Genomic DNA, 19,889 nt, shown 5'->3' on the forward strand with positions numbered 1-19,889 from the left:
TACTGAAACAGAGTCTGATGGCTTTTGATATGAAAAGCAATACAATGTTTATCAGTTGTCAGGTGGGCACCACAAGCCAGTAAAAACCAGTAACAGTGGCAGTAACTTCAAAAATACAAGCTGAAAACAAGACGGACTCCACTCTCTCACCCCAGAAGGTATACATGAGCTCCATATAAAGGTACATGAACTGGAAAAATACAATGTGTAATAATACTGAAACAAATGTCTATTAGGGATTAGAACTGATGCCAGTCAAAACCTTCCTTTTTTGAAATGGGAAGATTTCCATAATACCTGTGGAAGTGTTTGAGGAGGTATTTTAGGGAAAGTGGTGTTTCTCAGTTTAGTAGAACATGGCACTGAAAGCATGGTTGCTGCAAACTTCTTGCCACTGGGAAAGCTTCCCCTGCTTTGAGACAGTCCCTTAAAAAGAACTTGGGTAAGTACATTGTTCTGACGATTCTGACTTTGCATTAAGTTATTGTTGATGTAATTTGCCAGATGTGGCTGGGAGGTGCAAGGAGCTCAACCTGGAAAAGATTTTGTTTCCAAAGCCAAAGCCATTGAGAAAGTAGCTGCTGTTATGGGGCTCTGATACAGAAAGGAAACCTCAGTTACTCCTTAGTCCTGAAGGAGTGCTGAACAACATTGTTTTAAGCTCTCATGAAGATGAAAGTCATTCTAGTCACCCTAGCAGGCAGGTGGCTTTCTGAACCACTCTGTAGGCATTTAACTGGACTTTTATGCCATTTTATGACACGTTTCTATGCTTCTGATCTTGAAAGACAAGAGAAATGAAAATTCACCTTGTAGAAATTGTATTCTCGCTGTCAGTTGATCTGTGTTGAGGGTCACATCTCCCCATGTCACTGTTGAACTCTGCCAGCATCCACTAGGGTGCACCCATTCTTCGCATGTTGTACCTATTCCAGACAAAATTTACATCACTCCTGGCAAAGACCGTTCTGTAGAGTGTATTAGATCTCACTGGCTGGAAACATCCTTCTAAGGCTAAGGTCTTCTCTATACTGGAAGATTTTGGTAGCTGTTCCAATTAGAGCACTAAAGACAAATATCAAAGGGTTTAAGGTGAAGAATGATACATTTATGTAAAGTCTTTTATGATGGGATTGCAGGGGAATGATGTCAATGCCACAGTCCTGTGTCCCTTATTCCTAAATTCAATGAGAGGCTAAAAAAAGAAAACCCTTTGCTGAATTTGTTGTATCTGTCCTTTGGCCATCCAATCCGAGAACAGAAAACTCCAGCTCAGCAAGTCAAATCTGGAGGTTGCTTACAAGTTTTGTTCCAGATGCAGATGGCATGCTTCTACCCCTCCATCTCTGCCTGCATTGCTGGAGAGTTTCATGTTCCCTTGGACTGAGGATCTCATTTTGCAGTCACACCCTAGCACTGTTCCCATGTACCAGGTTAAGTTAGTTCATGTAAGTGTTGCTTTTAGCAACCATAATGTCAGTGACTGTAAATGTCAGTGAGCTTTTTGGCACAGGATTCCTTGCCTTTCCCTCCTTCAGAGGCTGAGTGGATTGTTTTTTTTCTCCTTACATGAGCAGCTACTCCAAACCAATGGAAATCTCAAGGCAGCAGTGTGGCTGTGCAGACTGAAGCATCATCAGCTCGTGGAGCAGCTGTGGTGTGAGGGATGGCACCAGTTTGAGCTCAAAAGTCAGTAAGCAATGGGAGAGAGACTTCCTGGGAGCTGGGGCATGTTGGTGAGGGGACACTTTTCTCCCACTGCACGTTATGTCTGTCTCCCTGCAGTGCTGGCAGAAGGACTAGCTGTGAAAACACCTGTGAAAAGCAGAGAAACAAGACCCAAGCTAAATAATGACTAGCAACACCAAGATCTTTGAAGCTGGTTCATACACTACTCAACTCATGGATTTCATCATGTACATCAGTACTTTTTTCATTATCATTTGGACTGGTTTACACAACCACTGCTTGACTCCAATGATTCAAAACAACGTGGAGGGTTTTTTCATTCCTTTTTTCTTTATTTGGAGAATATATATATACATATATACAAAAACATCTATGCCTACTTTTTTTTTCCTTTTCTTTTTTTTAGAATTTCATGTGATTTACAAAACAGGACAGCAAAATAACTTATAAAGGATACGAATACTGTACAAAAATAAAACTGATTAAACTGTTGGTAGTTGGTATTTTACAGTGTTACAGAGCACTAGTCTGTAAAACAGCATTTTGAAATATGTGTCCAGTCTGGTGTATGCTGGGCTAAGTCAATCTGCAAACTCAAAACAGATCTGTAATACAGGTCATGAAAAACTGTTCAAAAAAGAAGTATGTTGTATAGCATACCTTTAAAGCCATGAATTCTCTATAGTAATGGACTTTCTTAACCAAGGAGAGGAGCTGTCCTAACTTCAGCACTATTAAGTATTTCCAAAATAGTACAAGTACATACGGTATTAGAGAACCTGGTTTTCCTTTTCCAACACTTGCAACATTCTTCAAAACTTAACTTTAAGATGCAAAGAACTAACCTGCAGTTTGTTTTATGTGTTAGAGCCATCATTTTCTTTTACTAAAAGAAAAACCCCAAAACCCCCAAATGAAAAAAACAATGAAATAAAATCTCCAAACCTGATTATTTCCAAAGTATTCTGTTAGTGGCTAGTGAATAGCATTAATCCCCTTTGTTGCTGAAATACAGTATATGTTAGGGCAAATGGATTACCATTTAGGAAGGTTTTTTTCAGAAACAGGATCTTGTCACAATGACAACATGTGCCTGTACATCCCATTGTCCCACAGATGAAAGTACACCCTGTCTGCTGGTTCTTTCAGACTGCAGGAACGACAATGGTTCTTTAAATGTGCATTCTACCCCAAATACACAAGGTGGAAACCATAAATCTGGCCATTGACTTCCGTGTATGGGTTAATCCCGGTAGCTAAGTGACCAACACATCTCTGTACTGATTCAGGAGCTGCTTATCAGCTGTGGCTGAAAGGATGGTTGTTGATAGGATGTGAGGATGTCTTGTATTTCACAGGATCAGGCCTTAATTCCAAGTGCTGCATTTGTCCTACAAAATGGCAAAAATCCAGACTGCAGGACGGACTTGAAATTTTGCGTGATCTTCACAAAGAATGAAAATGAATGTGCATGTGCCTTTGAATCTCACTGGGCTACACGTGGCCCTGAACCCCACTCAACAAGGCAGCATTAACAGTACTGGTAAGCAGAACACTTTCTGTATTTCTATATCAATAGAAATACCAAGGCTACCCATTTTTATTAGGAAGAACGTATGTCCCTATGACTTAATTTGGACACCAGAAATTAAAGTTTGGTTTCTAAAATAAATGTTTCAAAAAGCTGAAACAGAGGTAGAAAGTGTGCTTGGTTTCCTGATGTTTTCACTGAAGAAAACACATCCCTTTTATTCCACAGACTGCTCAATATCCCCAATGCCTTAAAAGCAGTTCTCTTCACATAGACGGAATTTATCATGAACTACACAGGTAAAAACACTATATGCAAACTGATTTCTAATGCTGAAAGCCTTATACAACTGTAGAAGAAAACACTCTACTCTCTGAGTTAATTTTTTTTATGTTCATTTCTAGGAAGCAAAGCTTTTTATCAGGTAAAACAATAAGGTACTGTAATTGCATGTGTACTGACAAGATTTTATATGTACAGAATTTTACAAGATGACCTAAATTCATCTGCAGTGGAAACACTTTGGGTTTGAGTGTGACTACTCACAAGATGAATTTGGCCCTAAGTCTCTATAGTAGGGCTGCACCTCCAGAAGAGGAAGGGGTAAAAAAAAAACAGGAGAAGGATGTTTCCGAAAAAAATAATGTGTAAACAGAATTCTCCCCACTTTATGTTGATGGGGAGGGAAAAGAAAAAAATCACTGATAACATCTCTTACAGTTCATGCTTTTAAGACCAAGACTTAGAAGTTTTCCTTCAGTGATATTTTTGCTCCTCTCAAAGAGCAAGAAATATCTTTAAAATAAATGTAATATTGCCTTTGTCAGTGTTTGACGTGCCATGCATGACACAGGTACAACAGAGTAACAAGAGAAGCTTATGTTGTAAGGAGTATTACAAAACACCTTCCATGCTGAATTTCTGATTAGCTCATGGTATTCCCCCACACTCTACAGAAACAGTGATCAAGAGATACAGGAGCCTGTCCGAAGTGCTCCTTACAATAATTTCAGCTGTTTCCATTAGCAGAGTGCTCTTAAGGAAAGGTCTACTCTCTCCATAGCACATAAAACTCCCACAGGACTCTGCAGGAGCTAGGCAAGGGTATGAAGAGAATAAATCTTTAAGGCAAGTGTAGGAAGAGAAAAAGCCTTTAAAAAAGCAGCCGTTTATAAAGATGGTAGCTCTTGTTATGCATCCATTCAAACAAAACACAGGAGAATAAAGCACTGTTAGTGGCATAGATTCTATAGTACAGTACTGTATTTATTGATAAAGTAAAAGAATAGGATTGACTGAGAGACATATGCTTCTGCTCCCATATCCCCACCACACTATCTAGGCTGACTTGTATTTTCCCAGGTAAGAGAATAACAGAGCTAAATAAACCTATGGTCAGAAAACTTGTGGGGTTTTCTTGCTTTAAGTATCCTCTTGAATTATACATGTCTTTACTGGAAAAGTGCAGCTTATATTCAAAAGTATAGTTAATACAAAGAAAAATTAAAAAGACCCATTTACTTTAATGGGTCTTCTTGAGTATAAATTCATCTTATCGCAGTATATCAATCAGATGCTATTAGTAACATATGTAAAGTTTCTCTTAACAGTCTCTTTAAATGCAGAATCATTCTGAGACAGAAGTAAACCCACTTCTACAATGTGCTATGGAGTTTTTATCTGAGAGTTATTTATGTGACTCAGAAAGCGGTTTTACTCAACAAACTCTAAATACAAGCAGCATTACACTGTTCAACAAAACATGTTCATGAAACAACAATCACAAAGACTTTGGGGTCACGCTACTGCGGTGGCACAGGCCAGACTTTCCAGTCAGACATATGTACACCAGCATCAATGCTTTACATTAGAGGAGGTGATTGCCTCCTCTGCTGGCCATCCCTTCCCTCCTCTCACCCCGCAGTCCACTTGCTCCAGACCACTGTTCCCAGCGCAAGGTGGGGAGGTGGAGGACGGGGAGAGGGGGCACAGAATATTTTTTTTTTTTTTTTTTTTTGGAACATCGGCTACATGTGCTTTTGGACAGTGAGGGCGACCGGCACCGCAGTGGATGCTCATGCTCCAGCGCCACTGCCCGCATCGTCGCCTCCCCCCTGCCCCCCTCCCCGGGCCAACCCTGCCTTCACAAGGAGCTGCCGGAGCTGGACTTTTTGGATCGCTTGATCATGCTGGGGTGAAACTCGGTGTGGCGGCGGGCGTGCTTTGTCAGGTGGTCACTCCGCATGAACCGCTTCTCACAGAGGGGGCATCGAAACTGTTTCTCGCCGGTGTGGGTTCGGTAGTGCCGGGTGAGCTCATCAGAGCGAGAGAACTTTTTAAGGCAGTCGGGCCATGTGCAGGGGAATGGTCGCTCACCTGTCAGGAGAAAAGGATGACAAAAGATTTAGGGGGGTGGGGGCAATGCAGGCCAGCACGTACCAGTTTCGCCGAGGAGCCAGGGAACACACTGATGAGGGGAAAAGGCCACTTTTGTTTCCTGCTGTGGTGCCAACGTCTGTGGAGTTGTTGATGACTCGCTTCATCAGGTTTCAGTCTCACCTCCAGCAGAAGCCAAAAACCCCTCCAACCGCACAAAACTCGCACTCCAGTGTAGAACCTTACATGACCCTGAAGACTGTCAAAACAACAGATGAGCTCTGCCTGTGTCTGTATGTTTTTCAAGTTGGGCTCACTACAGCAGTTTGGGAAAGGAGCGCAAGTATTATTCCTCTTTCACTTCATTCTGCTGAATAAAGTAATTTGTAAACATTAGAAAAGAAGCCAAAAATAATCTTTCACCTAGGACAAGTCATTCTAGCCCAGGGAGAAGAACTTAGCAGGTAGGGATCAGGGAGAGCGGTGCACACATAAAGCAAAATGACCCATGCCCCCCCTCTTCTCCCTTCCCCCAAAAATCCAAGCTGCTCCAGAGAGTACAGGTCTCCCCTCGGTCTCTTAGATGGCTGATTTGAGGACAGGAAAACTACTTCATTATTCACAGCTCTATTGGTATAAATGTTTGATAGGATGGTGAAGAACCAAACCAAATACCTTAACCTAAACTACACCGCACCTTTGCTTTTAAAAACAAAGACGTAGGATTGAACAGCAATCACTGTAATCTGCCTGGCATCCCACATCCCTGCAGTTCTCCTATGCGGGTCCACAGGCACAGATGCAACATCTCCTGACCAGCAAGGCTGACCCTAGTCCATGGCAGATGGAAGTCAAAGGTGTTTAAGTTCACACAAAAGCTTTGAGTCACAGACATCAGGTACTGCTGCAGTTTCATGCTTTAATTCCCTTTCTTAAGAGTCTCCTGAAGGGAACATAAATGACAGCTATGTGACAGCTATTTATAGTCAGCTATGAAATATAAAAAACTATCCCAGGAGTTTTCCAGCCTGGAAGAGTTGAAAAGAAACTCAGGAACTCGAGTATTTCTTGGTGCTGTGAAGTTTGGCACAACAGGCAAACTTGCTTTACATTTAGAGTACAAAAAAAGGAGTCATTTGCAGGGGTCAGGAGTCATCCTGACTGGGGATATTTTTTTTACTCCCTGCTGAACACTTTTAGACATGGTTGGGAACTTGTCTGAACAACCACCACCTGTATAAATTAATTAATAAGGTACACAGGCTTAAATGTGCGTGAAGGCCATGACCGCCACTACATGGCTGAGCAGCACCGGGAGCTGTACAGAGCACTGCATCAGTGCCCACCATCCTCCCCTGGCTTTGCCCTGCACAGCACCTGCCCTCAGCATCCGAGGCAAGCGTTTCACTTGTGCTGCTCTTTTGCTATCTCACGTTTTCTGTCACAGCTCCTGGAAGCAGGCAGCAGTGGGAGGTGCTAAACAGCTTTCTAGCTCCCCCCTTGAAACGGGGGAGAAGCGCTATACATTTTCCATGTGTGGAGGCATCTAGTATATGGCTCTATGTCAGGCGCTTACACACCAGAGCAGTGAGAGGAGCTCAGGCATCCTGCCCCATCCCCAGAAACTACATTTTCAACCGTCTACCGCAAGACAGCTCTTCAGCCTGCAGAAGTGTACTGCCTAAGTGTACTACAGGGAGAGCAGGTGCCTAGGCTAGACAACAATGATCACAGTCTTTGGGGTGCAGCGTCTACATTTTAGGCATGGTAGTATCCCACCTGGGTGCCTAAAAGCAGTGTTTTGAATCTGGCCCCATGTAGCTTTTGAGAAACTGGGCTTCACCTGCCCCCCATTCCCAGAACTGCAGATGGGAAGACAAAATGGATCCTGTCTACTGGAATTCCCTCTGGAACATGATGGGAGCAGCATGACCTCCATCATCTCTACCCTGCACACCCATTTCATGTGCCAGGGGAAAGTGCTTTTAGATTACGCAGAGTAACCACAAAGCTTTGAGGAAAAGCAGGGCACACTCAGGATCCCTTATGTACATTTGGCACTGCACTCACCCAGGGAACCAGCCCTGAGCTCAGAGGGGGAGCAGGCTGAAGGCCATGGGGAGCCTGGTGTGGTGGAGGCATGTCCTGATACCAACAGGAGAGTCACCCTGCACTGGAATGGTGAATGCAGCAGAGATCACTGCCGGAGATGAGTGGCCATACTCCCTCAGATGCACGAGAGCTACCACCAGCGCTTGCCACGCACTGAGCTCCCAAATACAGTGGCAAAGAATGGCTTCACCACCTTGGCAATACAAGCCTGCAGATGCTGTCACAACCACTTTGGGAATGCATGTATGAAAGTAGGCCAGGCATAATCCGTGGCACCAGGACGCATTAAACTCCAGACTTCTCAGAGCAGAGAGACAAGGGGGAGGGAGACTTTTCCAGCCCCTCAGGGGCTTGTCTCTGAGCCTGAGGGAGACAGAGGGAATGCAGCTCCCTTCAGTCACAAAGTTGTAATAGATGACATCAGCCCAGAGGGATGGTGCTTCACTGACAGACTTAATAGGTGCAAAGCAGAGGTGGACTGCACATCCAGGAAGCTTTTAAATCAAGGTCGAGATGCCTGATGACATGACTGTCCACTCAGAAAGGCTGGTTGCTGTGTTTACTGATTGTATTTGACACACTATTTTTTAAAGCAGCAAAGGCCTTTGTGAAAGAGTCCACTGAGCCAACAGTCTTGCAGCTCATACACAGCCAGGCAGGCAATGGTCCACAGAGCTGCAATGCAAGCTAGTGCTGCCTCCATCTGGAGATGGGAATTTCTGTGTCATGTCTCAGTCAAGAAATATCTTTTCTATATGATTTTTGTCCCTTTAGTTTTGGAAGTAGTAATGCTAAAGCTTGAAAAAAACAGAATGAACCATCAAAAGGGTGCTATTATACAGTGTTTCCTTTGGTAGCAGTATGCTACTTACATTTTAAGATACACCTCAGATGGGATTTTCATCAACAGATGAAGGAATGGCCAATGGCATATCACTATACCTTAAAACTATGTGTGATGGGATCTGAACACAAGAGATACAAGATGTAAATAATTTTCTTTAAAGAAAAAACCCCCACATATATCCAGGGCAGTTTACAGAAGTAACAAGTGAAACAAAAACACATTTACAGATTATAGGAATAAGTGCATCTGCAGAACTCCCATTCTTTGTCCTGTGTGCCACCAGGAATGTAGTGGGAGACAGTTTATGCTGAGAACAACAAGCTAATGGTGGCTCCTTGCAGGTCTCCTCCGGAGTCCAAAGAACTCCTGCTCCTGCAGCCCTGGCTTGCTTTAAATCCCATATGGATACAAAGGCCACTACGGATCCTTTCTAGCTTTGCTCTGCTGCTTCACCTGAGCTTTTCACCCTGTTCCTTCTTCCCATCCTCTGCCACAAATGGTTAGTTTCCTCTTTCTCTGTGAGTTTAAACTCTGTATCCAAGCTGTTCTGCATAACCAGAGGCAGGTCAACTTTATTTTATTTAATTTCTATTTTATTCTGAATAGATGGTAAGTTATTTAGGTTTTTGCCCTACCCTCAGACATTCCAGATTTTCCCACACTGTAATCTCGTGCAGGACAGGTTTCTGAAAAGGAATACAGAGTGGGCATTTGCAGACTCATTAATAGTAGAGGTAGTACTGGTATACTGATTCATCACCTGCCTTCTCACTACAAAATGCTGATTTAGATGTGGATGCTTGAGGTTAGGAGCTGCAATTCATGGTGGCTTTAACAAAGATGAATTCATTTACTTTAGCAAGGCTTTTGATACCATTTCCCACAGCATTCTCCTGGCAAAAATGGCTGCTCGTGGCTTGGACAATTGCACACTTCGCTGGGTAAAAATCTGGCTGGACGACCAGGCCCAGAGAGTTGTGGTGAACGGAGTTAAATCCAGTTGGTGGCCGGTCACGAGTGGTGTCCCCCAGGGCTCGGCTTTGGGGCCACTCCTGTTTAACATCTTTATTGATGATCTAGACGAGGGGATCGAGTGCACCCTCAGTGAGTTTGCAGATGACCCCAAGTTGGGTGGGAGTGTTGATCTGCTCGAGGGTAGGGAGGCTCTGCAGAGAGACCTGGACAGGCTGGAGCCATGGGCTGAGACCAACTGGAGGAGTTTCCATAACAGCAAATGCTGGGGGCTGCCCTTGGGCCACAACAACCCCCAGCAGCGCTACAGGCTTGGGGAGGAGTGGCTGGAGAGCTGCCAGTCAGAGAGGGACCTGGGGGTGTTGATTGACAGCTGGCTGAACAGGAGCCAGCAGTGTGCCCAGGGGGCCAAGAAGGCCAATGGCATCCTGGCTTGTGTCAGCAATAACGTGGCCAGCAGGGACAGGGAAGGGATCTTACCCCTGTACTCGGCACTGGTGAGGCCGCCCCTCGATTCCTGTGTTCAGTTTTGGGCCCCTCACTACGAAAAGGACATTGAATGACTCGAGCGTGTCCAGAGAAGGGCAACGAAGCTGGTGCAGGGTCTGGAGCACAGGTCGTACGAGGAACGGCTGAGGGAACTGGGGGTGTTTAGTCTGGAGAAGAGGAGGCTGAGGGGAGACCTCATCGCCCTCTACAGCTGCCTGAAAGGAGGGTGCAAAGAGCTGGGGATGAACCACTTTAGCCTAGTAGCAAGCGACAGGACAAGAGGGTATGGCCTCAAGTTGCACCAGGGAAAGTTTAGACTAGATGTCAGGAAGTATTTATTTCCAGAAGGGGTTGTTAGGCGTTGGAATGGGTTGCCCAGGGATGTGGTGGAGTCCCCATCCCTGGAGGTGTTCAAGAGTAGGGTCGATTTAGAGCTTAAGGATATGCTGTAGTTGGGAACTGTGCTAGTTGAACGTTTGGACTAGATGATCTCCAAGGTCCTTTCCAACCTAGATAATTCTGTGTTATTCTGTGTGATTTAGGCAACCAAGGGATGAAGAAGTTCTGAGTGACTTTTTTTTTTTTTTCCCCGGGAGGGGGAAGGCTGTGTTTGAAAAAGCTGAATGAAGACAAAGTTGATGATCCATACTTCTGAAATTCTCTTAGTGTGTTACAGGATGTGCAGGACTGGAGCACACAGAGCTTCTGTGGTGAAATAAAGTACTAATTTTACATGAATTAGTAAAACTGCTTGAGCACTGGCTTTACAGAAGACATTCAGAGATTGCTGGTGGTGTGGACAGAAGTCCAGCCAAGATGAACAGTTTTCTAGGCTCACACTGTCTTCCTTACCAACAGAAGTGAGGCTGGACACAGCCCTAAGTCCACATCTGGCATCAGTACTAGCTAACACAGAACAGTCTGCTGTCAAATAACACTAATGCACTGTTTCACACATTAACTAGAAAGCCAAATGTACTGTAGCTACAGTTGCATGAATGGCTACCTAATTAGACGCTCTTAACTGACCTATGTTATTAAAGATGAGGCCACCAAGCACATGGTAGGACTGTGATGCCTGGTATTCATAGCAGCAACTATTTTAAGTATCAAACCTGAAGAATGGTTCAAAGTTCGACTTCTGGGATGTGGTGTCTGTGTGCAGCTCTCACCCTCTGCTTGGCCACTAACAGGGCACAACTAGCCAGTACCTCCTGCTGCAGGGACATCCACCCTGCTTACAGCACCTGTCCTGAAGCCCAGACCAATTGAGCTGCACCAAGGCTGACCTCTCCTGCCAGAAACCTGAAGCAGCTGATGGGAACGAGGGAGAAGGCAAAGCACACAAATATGGAAAGCCCAAAGAATGAAACCTCTTGCCACCAGGTGAGAGCAAAACAGGACTGGCATAATCAGCTCTGCATGGTTCAGATGAAAATCTAATCCCCACCTTCATATTCCAAGATCCTCCTGTGCCTCTGTGGCTGCTAGAGCTAAAAATTTCCAAAGAAGTCTTGGTACTCACAATCCTTGACTTAGAGATGACAATGACATGCATTTCTTCTTTTTGTTTTTCTTTCTGTGATCCCACTCAGCCTCCACTTTTGCATGTCTCTGTCTCCTGAAGTATGACAGGTCCTGTAGGTGGATGTCAAGAACGTGGTCCAGCTTATTTCAGGAATGGCAAGCCCTCTCTCTTCCTTGCCCCAGAACAGCTGCTCAGGTCTCTCACCTTTTTCCCCCCAGTGCTTTGCTTGCCCCACACACCCTGAAAGAGCAATTTCCTGTGGGACACTGGATTTTGACTGGGTGGCCACATGCAAGATATTCTGGTGAAGATGGATCTTGCAGACATCTGTGCATGCACTTCAGGGCAGAAAGACTGGAGGCCTTTCAAACAGCCTTTTTCGTTTTCTGAGATATTGCAAAATCAGATCATTAAAACGTGTGGCAGCCACAAGGTACAGATGCTGGTGCGAAACACCACAGAGAGAGATCAGCTGTGAGGATGCCAGGTACTGGCGTGCCTAGAACAAGGGTTTCTGCAACACCTAAGCTGTGGCCATCCAGTCTGGCAACAGATCAAACACACACTGCCTACAGGACAGGCAATGGATGGATGGGTTGCAGCAAGGGGTTTATTCTGCCAGCGCTCAGGACTAAACACCACAAGACTATTCAGGTGTTAAAATGCTCCTTTCAGCAAGTATTCAGACTGCTCCAACATCCTCAAAACCACCACTCAACAGCTGCTTGCACATGCAGGTGTCTGAGTCTCTTATAAAAGACCAGATGCAAAACCACGTGCTAAAACCCACCACTACTGAGCTACTGGGAACCTAAATCCCAGCGAGACTCAGTCTTGCTGTTACTCCCATGTGACACAGCATCAGAAGCAAGTGATATCCTTACAGCTTCTCTGCGAGATCACAACCCCCCGTGCCTGCCTTACAAAAGGCTTTCTGTGGGAGAGTGTTTTATATGTATGTTGGTTTGTTGGGTTGTTTTTTTAAAATCAGTTGAGGAAGCTGTCTGGGAGAGAAGAGACCTCCCAGACCTCACCAGAGAGTTAAATCTACACTTTTGCAGCTGAGAGGAGTGCCCTTAGCTGTACACTCATGGGTATGTGGGACAAGTTCCTACCTCTTCTCCTTTCTTACCTCCATTTGAACTTCTTCAGTTTTGCAGTAACAAATATTAACTGAGCAATGAGAGAGACCAACTCCTAGTCTGGTGTTTAAGGCTTACCTGGGGTCAAAGAGCACTGTGTTTAAGGTCCTGCTCTGTCTGAATAATTAAATGCTTGCTAAGGGGAAACAGCTTTGACAGGGGAAGGAGGAATGCAATTTTACATGCATTCAGAAAGAGAATATGATCTCTACTATTTCACTATGAATTTATTAGCCAGTGTTTCAACAGACTCCTCCCTCAAGTTTAAGCTATTTATAGAGTGCTCTGAGGCCATCCACAGTCATCATTACAGGAATACAGACAGTGAACTATGCTACCACAAGTAAACAGTACCTGAAATGTGCTTTGCCATCACTACGTCAGACTCTGGACATTTAATCCTAATTTGGCCTCTCCCTGCTCTTCCTGCTCGGGAGTTGTGAGAGGCCACAACGGCAGCCTGGTACATAACACCACAGTGATTAAAGGAGAGCAATCATTCCTGCAGGGATTGTAAGAGCTGGTGCTGCAAGACACACAAGCTAACAAGAGCAGGTGACATCCACCTCATGGTCTTTAATGCCACAGCATAACAGTCTGCAGGAACTTGGTAAATCTGCATTTTTAATCCATTCATTTGGAAATAGGAGTTGCACTCTTACAGGTGATGCTTGCCCAACTGCTTCTGTCCTACACGTGCACCTCTTTATGTTGACTCAATTAATGCACAAACCTGTCTGGAGTGCTTTCGCACTGACACATAAACCTGGCTTATAGTTTTTATTTTTTAGCAGAACAACCCCCCCAAACAACTGGGAGTCAGGCAACACTGAACTTAATCTTGGGGATTTTTGCCTACATTACTCAGCTGGCAAGGCTTTCAGTCAGTATGATTGTGCTTCTCCGAGACATGGAAACACTCCCATTAGAACTCCAACAATTTACACATTTGCATTAATCCTTGAGAACGGGCATTTCAGATGGAGGTCTGAATTTAGCCAAAAACGTCTTGCTGGCTCCACCTTCTGCTCTTCAGTTTTATTCTACAGTATCTGGCAAGGAGGGGCTTAAAATGCTAAATTTCATATTATGCTCCCACAAAATACCAAAAAAACCTCCCAGCAAGCAGAGGATTGTCAACATATCAGCATCTGTATAGTCTGTCAAGCTAGTGATAATCTAGAACACAAATAACAAAGCAAGCACAATTGAAACAAAACATACATGGGCTGGATCAATGTCATGATACCTAGATTGCAGCATGAGGCAGCTGCAGGGTTTACCCTTCCTTTCTACCAGAAACACTCCTTGGCTTCACTGTGCAGACTGCTGACCTACAGGTCCACGCCTCTGCCTACAGCCCTGCTACCAAACATCAGTGAGTTAAGTGCCAGGAGAGGTCAAGGGTGCATCAGCTGCCAGAGGCAACAAAACTGTTGGTATTGTTTTGCACCAGGTCTACACGATGATGTAGATGGCTGAAAAGCCTAGCAGAAGAGGTCGAACTCTTCACACATTTGGTTTTTGAGTGTCTAATCTCTTAATTAAAGGTATCCGATAAAGACATGACCCTCCCACTGATCTGCAGCACCACGTATTTAGAAGCATGTGGGATTTGTCTGCCCAGGCAAATAAACCTCTACAGGTCATGTCTGAGGAGGCATCTCACAAGCTAGCTTTATGGTACCTTCTCTGTCCCCCTTTCCTGAGCAGGAGGATCTGCTCTGAGCAAGCCACATGCCCTTTAACTAGCCTCTATTCACATCATCATAACAAACATACATTACTTAATGTTTGCTTCTCCTGCCAGTTTCTCTCCCTGTTGGTATCTTGCCCTTTGCTCCATGCTCTGCCCAGGCCTTCTGACTGAGATTGCCTGTTTACTTTTCTATGTCTTTTCTCTCCCTGGCCTGCACATCTCTCTGTTAAACTGCACCCTTCCCACACCCCCAATTGAGGCTAATTAAAAATCCTACACATTACTGACCATAATCAAAGCTCTATTTAGAGAAGTCTGTGCATTTTCAAGGTAACCCTCTGCATTTCTGCTGTTGCCTGTCATTTTTGTGGTCAGCAAAGTCCCTCACCTTCTCCTGACCTCTGCACTGCTTCCAGGGCTTGGGTCTCATATACATCTTGCCAATGCATCTGGGCCTTCTTCTGCGCTCTGAAGGCAAAGTCTGCAAGACCTGGTCATGCTGTCTCAGTGCTCAAGACTCCCAAGCAGACATACCACTCGTAATCCCTCCTGCCACTGCCAAACTTCAGCAGAGTTTATGTGTCCTATAATGCCATAATACCATTTCATATGGGATGGGAAAAAGTAGGGTATGGTCATATTGTAGGGCTATCCCTCCACCTGCCTTCCCGACAAACAGCTTTTGGCTTGCAAGCCACTGGGGATAACATTCTTTTCTCTCCTACACCAAACGTCACATACCTCAGAGGTGCTACTGGAAATAATACACACACAACAATTTTACCTGTAATGCTCTTCCCGCTCAAGACACCAGAACTTTAATAAATTTGCAGTTACTTTTGGATGGTACTGAAGGGACAGGGCAGGCAATAGTTCAGTTTCAGTGATATGCTTGTCCTTGAATCTCTGAGCCTTTGAAAGTTAATATATTTTGAATATAGGTACGCATACATGACAATATGAAAAGCTGCCTGATCATAGTGCAGAAACACCAGGGGCCTGGCAAGGAAGGAAAGGACTATCCACCCAGGCAGAGGCAGAGTTCAGACTTCCCCTGGCTGCCTCCTACAAATACTGCTCTACTAGGCTGAGTTCAGCGGGATTGGTAGCATAAGCAAGGGGGCTGTCTGCACAAGTAGGATGTGCAGTGTCATCCGTTGACCTTTTTCTGTTAAGATCAGTGCAGAAGATTATTTCTGATTGATGGCTAACTTGGATCTTTTGGAAACTGAACTAGAGTCATCATCAAAGGCCCAACTTCAAGCCGTTACACAGATACTTTTAGTCCCTGAAATATGGAATGCCTTTGAACCCAGGTTTACAGAATCATTAAGAAGAACTCTAACCTCCAAGCACCAAGCCTTTGGTCTTCTACTTTTCTACCTTTATTTGGTCTTTCATTTCTTGCTTTGCATTAGCTTACCAAAGAGGATCTGAAGAGTTTTTTGATTCTGACCACTACACAGCACAGAGCAGTATCCAGAGCCTTCCAACTTGCTTGGTTAGTATCTGTGAGTAGAGAGCTGTGGCTGCAAGCAAGCTCACAGGTGTGAATGGAGATCCTAAAGCCATTTTCCAAGATAGAGAGACTGGAATTAAATATTAAAAATTTAAGACCAGGAAGCCTCTACTGGCGGCAGCGTACCTACTTCTACCAAAAGCCACACAGCAGCAAGAAACCCAGTTGGTGGCCTAATGAAAAATAGGTAGATGGAAGAAATTCAAGAAGCTCAGATATATGAGAAATTATCTGGGAAAAAAAAGGAAATAAAAATGGTACTATGGAGGGAGCATTAATGCTCTGCAATATGTAGTTATTCATAACTCCAGAGATCCCATTGAATCCCACTGTTGCTAAGGAATTGTTCTGCCATCTATAAAAATAATTAACATTAGCAGTATCATTTAGCATTTCAGTTAGCTACAATTAACTGTTCACATTAGAAAGCTCTGAAAGTTCATTACTGCTGGATGTCTGTAGTGGTTTTAATCACACAGAACTACTGTGATGGTACATCAGTGCGTCAAGTCAAACATCTCATACTTGCAGCTAAGGCCACCCACTTGTGAACGGCACACGCTAAACCTCATGCCACTTCAGGAGATACTTATTATAACACTACTGCTTACAGCAAACCATGTGGGTTGTACAGTACATTAATTTACATGTCATCACCCAGAATGCTATCCCAGTCTATTTTGGTTCCCGTATCGGGGTGGTTATCTGAGCATGGGGTAGTAAGTGGAAATGATGCTAACGCATTTTCTTTGTCACTTATGAGCCAACATTTTGCAAGGCATCAGTTACATTCAGCCTCCTAAAGAACAACAGAGCTGCAGTCTTCCACACACAACAATCCTTGGCACTGGTCCCGAGGTCAGTACAGGATCACCACTGACCATCCTCTTTCCCAGCTCAAGGAGACGGTCCCAACTGTCTAACCACAGAGCTCAGCGCTGAGCTCTCCCGTAATCCTCCTCCCCCGATCACTCGAGTTAAGCACTCAGCAGATCTGCCGGCAGGGCATAGGTAGGCATACGGCACCAGGTCTCTTCCTCTGCAGTGCACGTACACCTAGGCGCACAGCAAGCCAGAGCAATGGAAGCCTCGCTGGAGCTCAGATGCGGCCATGCCCTACCCAGGCTGTGTTAAATACTACAGCAATGCTTCATGGTACATTCCTCAGGTGATAAACTCGTTTTCTACTTCACCACTTAACCATCACTGCCAACAGACAAAATCCAGAACAGAACCACCATCTACAGAACAGATGTGAAGCACATGAAATTAGGTGTCGGCAGCGTTTGTCTCCTTTGCTCTGCTCCCTTCCATACTCACACCTTTAATTTAGAGCAATTTTTAAGCAGCCTTGTGCATCGCACTGTGACCCCCACTGCAATTCAGACACGTAAAGGTTTTTATTCAGCCACTTGCACTAGAGGGATTAAAAAAAAAAAACAAAAAAACAACAAATGAAACAGCAAACAGAGAAGTCAATTGCTGTCCCCTCAGCGCTTAGGCAGAGCGGCAGGAAGTACAAATAGCTGCAGCAGATATTTTTTTATCTCTGGGTTGCCATGTGGCCACACCCTCCAAAGCGCCGGGGCGAGGGCAGGGGTGCGGACACAGGCATCCTGGCGAGGGAAGCCCTTGCGCGGCACGCCGAAGCCGAGTCGCGATGACCGCTGCGTCGGGGGACAGCTGGGCAGTGCAGAGGCCGATCCCCGTCGGACGGCGCCGGGTCTTCTCGGCCGGAGGAGCCGCGCCGGGGCCGCCCCGGCGTGTCGGGGCCGTAAGCCGGCTGCCTGGCGGGGCCCGCGGGGCCGACACCCGTTTTCACACGAGGTGCTTCTCGGGCCTTCCCCGCCGGGTCCTTCGCCCGCTGGAGGGGGTGTGCCCGCCAAGCGCCAGGGTGCGACTCACGGCGACGCGAGGCGGACGCTGCCGCCCCTCCCCGCGGCACGGCGCGGCGGCTGCCCCACCACCCCCGGCTCCGGCACCGCGGCCCGGGGCGCCCCGCTCCCCCGCCGCGGAGCGGAGCCCGAAGGCGACTCTGCAAAGGCGGGCCGCGCAGGGGGGGAAGCACAACGCGGTGCCCGACGGCGGGAGCGGCAGCGGGGCGCGGACAGCGCACGCCCGCCCGCGGGGCGGGGGCCGTCCTGCCCCGGACTCGTTTGGGGAATACGTGCCTACGCCGACGGGAAAGCCCACTCCCGCCGCCCCGCCGACACCCTCACCGACGCCCCGAGCGGGGTCGGCGTCCCCCGGCGCAGCCGCCCTCGGGGCCGCCCGGGCCACACGGAGTTCACGCCGCTCCCCGGCGGCCGGCAACTGCTGCCTGCCCCGCGCTGCCCGCGGGGGAACCGGCGGGCAGGCAGACAGCGGGCAGGGCGCGGCGGGAAGCGCTGCCGCAGCTCCGCCCGGGGTGGCCGCCCGCTCCCGCCGGACCAGGGGCGCCGGTCCGGCATCGCGGTGGGGAGAGAAAGGAGGGGAAGAAAGGGAGAAAAAACGAAGGGCTGGGAAGAACGGGGGGGGGGGGGGGGGGGGGGGGGGAGGGGTGGAAAGAAAAAAAAAAAAAAAAAAGAGACAAAAAGCCAAAGCGGAAAGGCGGGGCGGCGGAGGCGCGCGGGGTACGGCGAGCGCGCCGCCGGGCGGGTTCATCCGAGGACAAGCGCTCTCTCCCTCCCCGCCTCCCTCCCGCCGCTGACCTGTGTGCACACGGTAGTGCGCCTTCAGGTGGGAGGACTTGCCGTAGACCTTGCCGCAGCCGCTGTAGGGGCACTTGTGCCGCTTCTCGGCCGCCAGCTTCCCCTTGGGGGCGGCCCCGGCGGCGCGCAGGCGGGGGGGCGGCCCCGGCGGCGGGCTGCGGGGCGGGCTGGAGCCCGGCTCGGTGGCCGCGTCGCTGTCGGAGCCCGCGTCCTCGTCGGGGCTCTCCACGCTGTCGCTGCAGACGGAGGGGGCGGGCAGCGGCCGGTACTTGTTCAGCTCCAGCAGGCTCTTGGCGATGGCCAGCAGGGCGCAGTAGTCCTTCCAGGCGTCGCGGGGGTCGCGCAGCTCCCGGGCTGCCTCCCCCTCGCCCGGCACCTTCAGCCGCGCCGCCTCGGGCACGGCGGAGCGGTTGGAGATAGAGACCAGGCACTGCGCCGCCACGAAGTCCACGTAGGCGACGGCCGACATGGTGCGACCGCGCCCCGACGACGACGACGACGGCAGCAGGAGCAGCAGCGGCAGCAGGAGCAGCAGCGGCAGCTGCGGGGGCTCCGGGCGCCCTTCAGTGTGCACCCGCCGGACCGGCCGCGCCGCCGCCAGCCATGGCCCGCCCGCGGCGCGGGGTCTCTACGGCGCGGGGAGGAGAACGGGGGGGGGGGGGGGAATAAATAGCGGGGCGCCGGGCAGGCCCCTCACCGCCCCCCCCCGGGGGCGGCGCGCAGCCGGTGGGGGGGAGCGCCGCCCGCCGCCCGCGCGGCCGGACCGGGTCCGGCGCGGGGGCTGGGGGAGAGGAGACCGCCCGCCGCGCCGCCGCCGCCGCCGCGCCCCCCGCGCCGCGCACCGCCCGCGTGCTCCTGCCCGAGGACGGCCGCGCCGAGTCCCATCACGTCAGGTTCGGAGCCCCCTCCCGCCCCCCCGATTGGCCGCGGGCAGGCCCGGCTGGCTCTGTTTACCTTCTCCCCCCGCCACTCACAGCGCCCCTTTTCTAGGGGGGTGTGTCCGCCGCGCGGCCGCCCGGCCAATCTCCGCGCTCCCTCCCCAGGCCGCGTGCTACTCCGGGCGCCCCGCCGCGCCCGCTTAAAAGGGAGACGCCGCGGCGCCGCCGGGGTCGGGCGCGGGGGGCGCCGCGGCTCCCTCCCGGCCGCCGGAGGCGCGTCGCCGCCAGCCTCTGCTTCGCCAGCCGGGCCGCCGCCGCGCCCCCGGCCGCGGGCCCCGCGAAGGGCGGCCTGGGGCGGCGGGGCCCCGCGGCGCGGAGCGGGTTAAGTGCCTCCCTGGAAGGCCTGCGGTCCCAGCA

The 19,889-nt window shown here is 48.6% G+C and overlaps 1 protein-coding gene across 1 annotated transcript; it reads right to left on the minus strand.

Moving 5' to 3' along the window:
- Positions 1-1,969: 1,969 nt before the first annotated feature.
- KLF9 (KLF transcription factor 9) lies at positions 1,970-19,575 on the minus strand. The gene is made up of 2 exons (XM_074932266.1): positions 18,595-19,575; positions 1,970-5,596 (listed from the first exon to the last, which is right to left on the minus strand). The coding sequence occupies exons 1-2, from the start codon at positions 19,061-19,063 to the stop codon at positions 5,364-5,366; spliced, it is 702 nt and encodes a 233-aa protein (XP_074788367.1). The 5' UTR covers positions 19,064-19,575; the 3' UTR covers positions 1,970-5,363.
- Between the last annotated feature and the right edge of the window lie 314 nt (positions 19,576-19,889).

The sequence above is a fragment of the Athene noctua genome, chromosome Z (assembly GCF_965140245.1).
Source record: "Athene noctua chromosome Z, bAthNoc1.hap1.1, whole genome shotgun sequence".
NCBI classification, from domain to species: domain Eukaryota; kingdom Metazoa; phylum Chordata; class Aves; order Strigiformes; family Strigidae; genus Athene; species Athene noctua.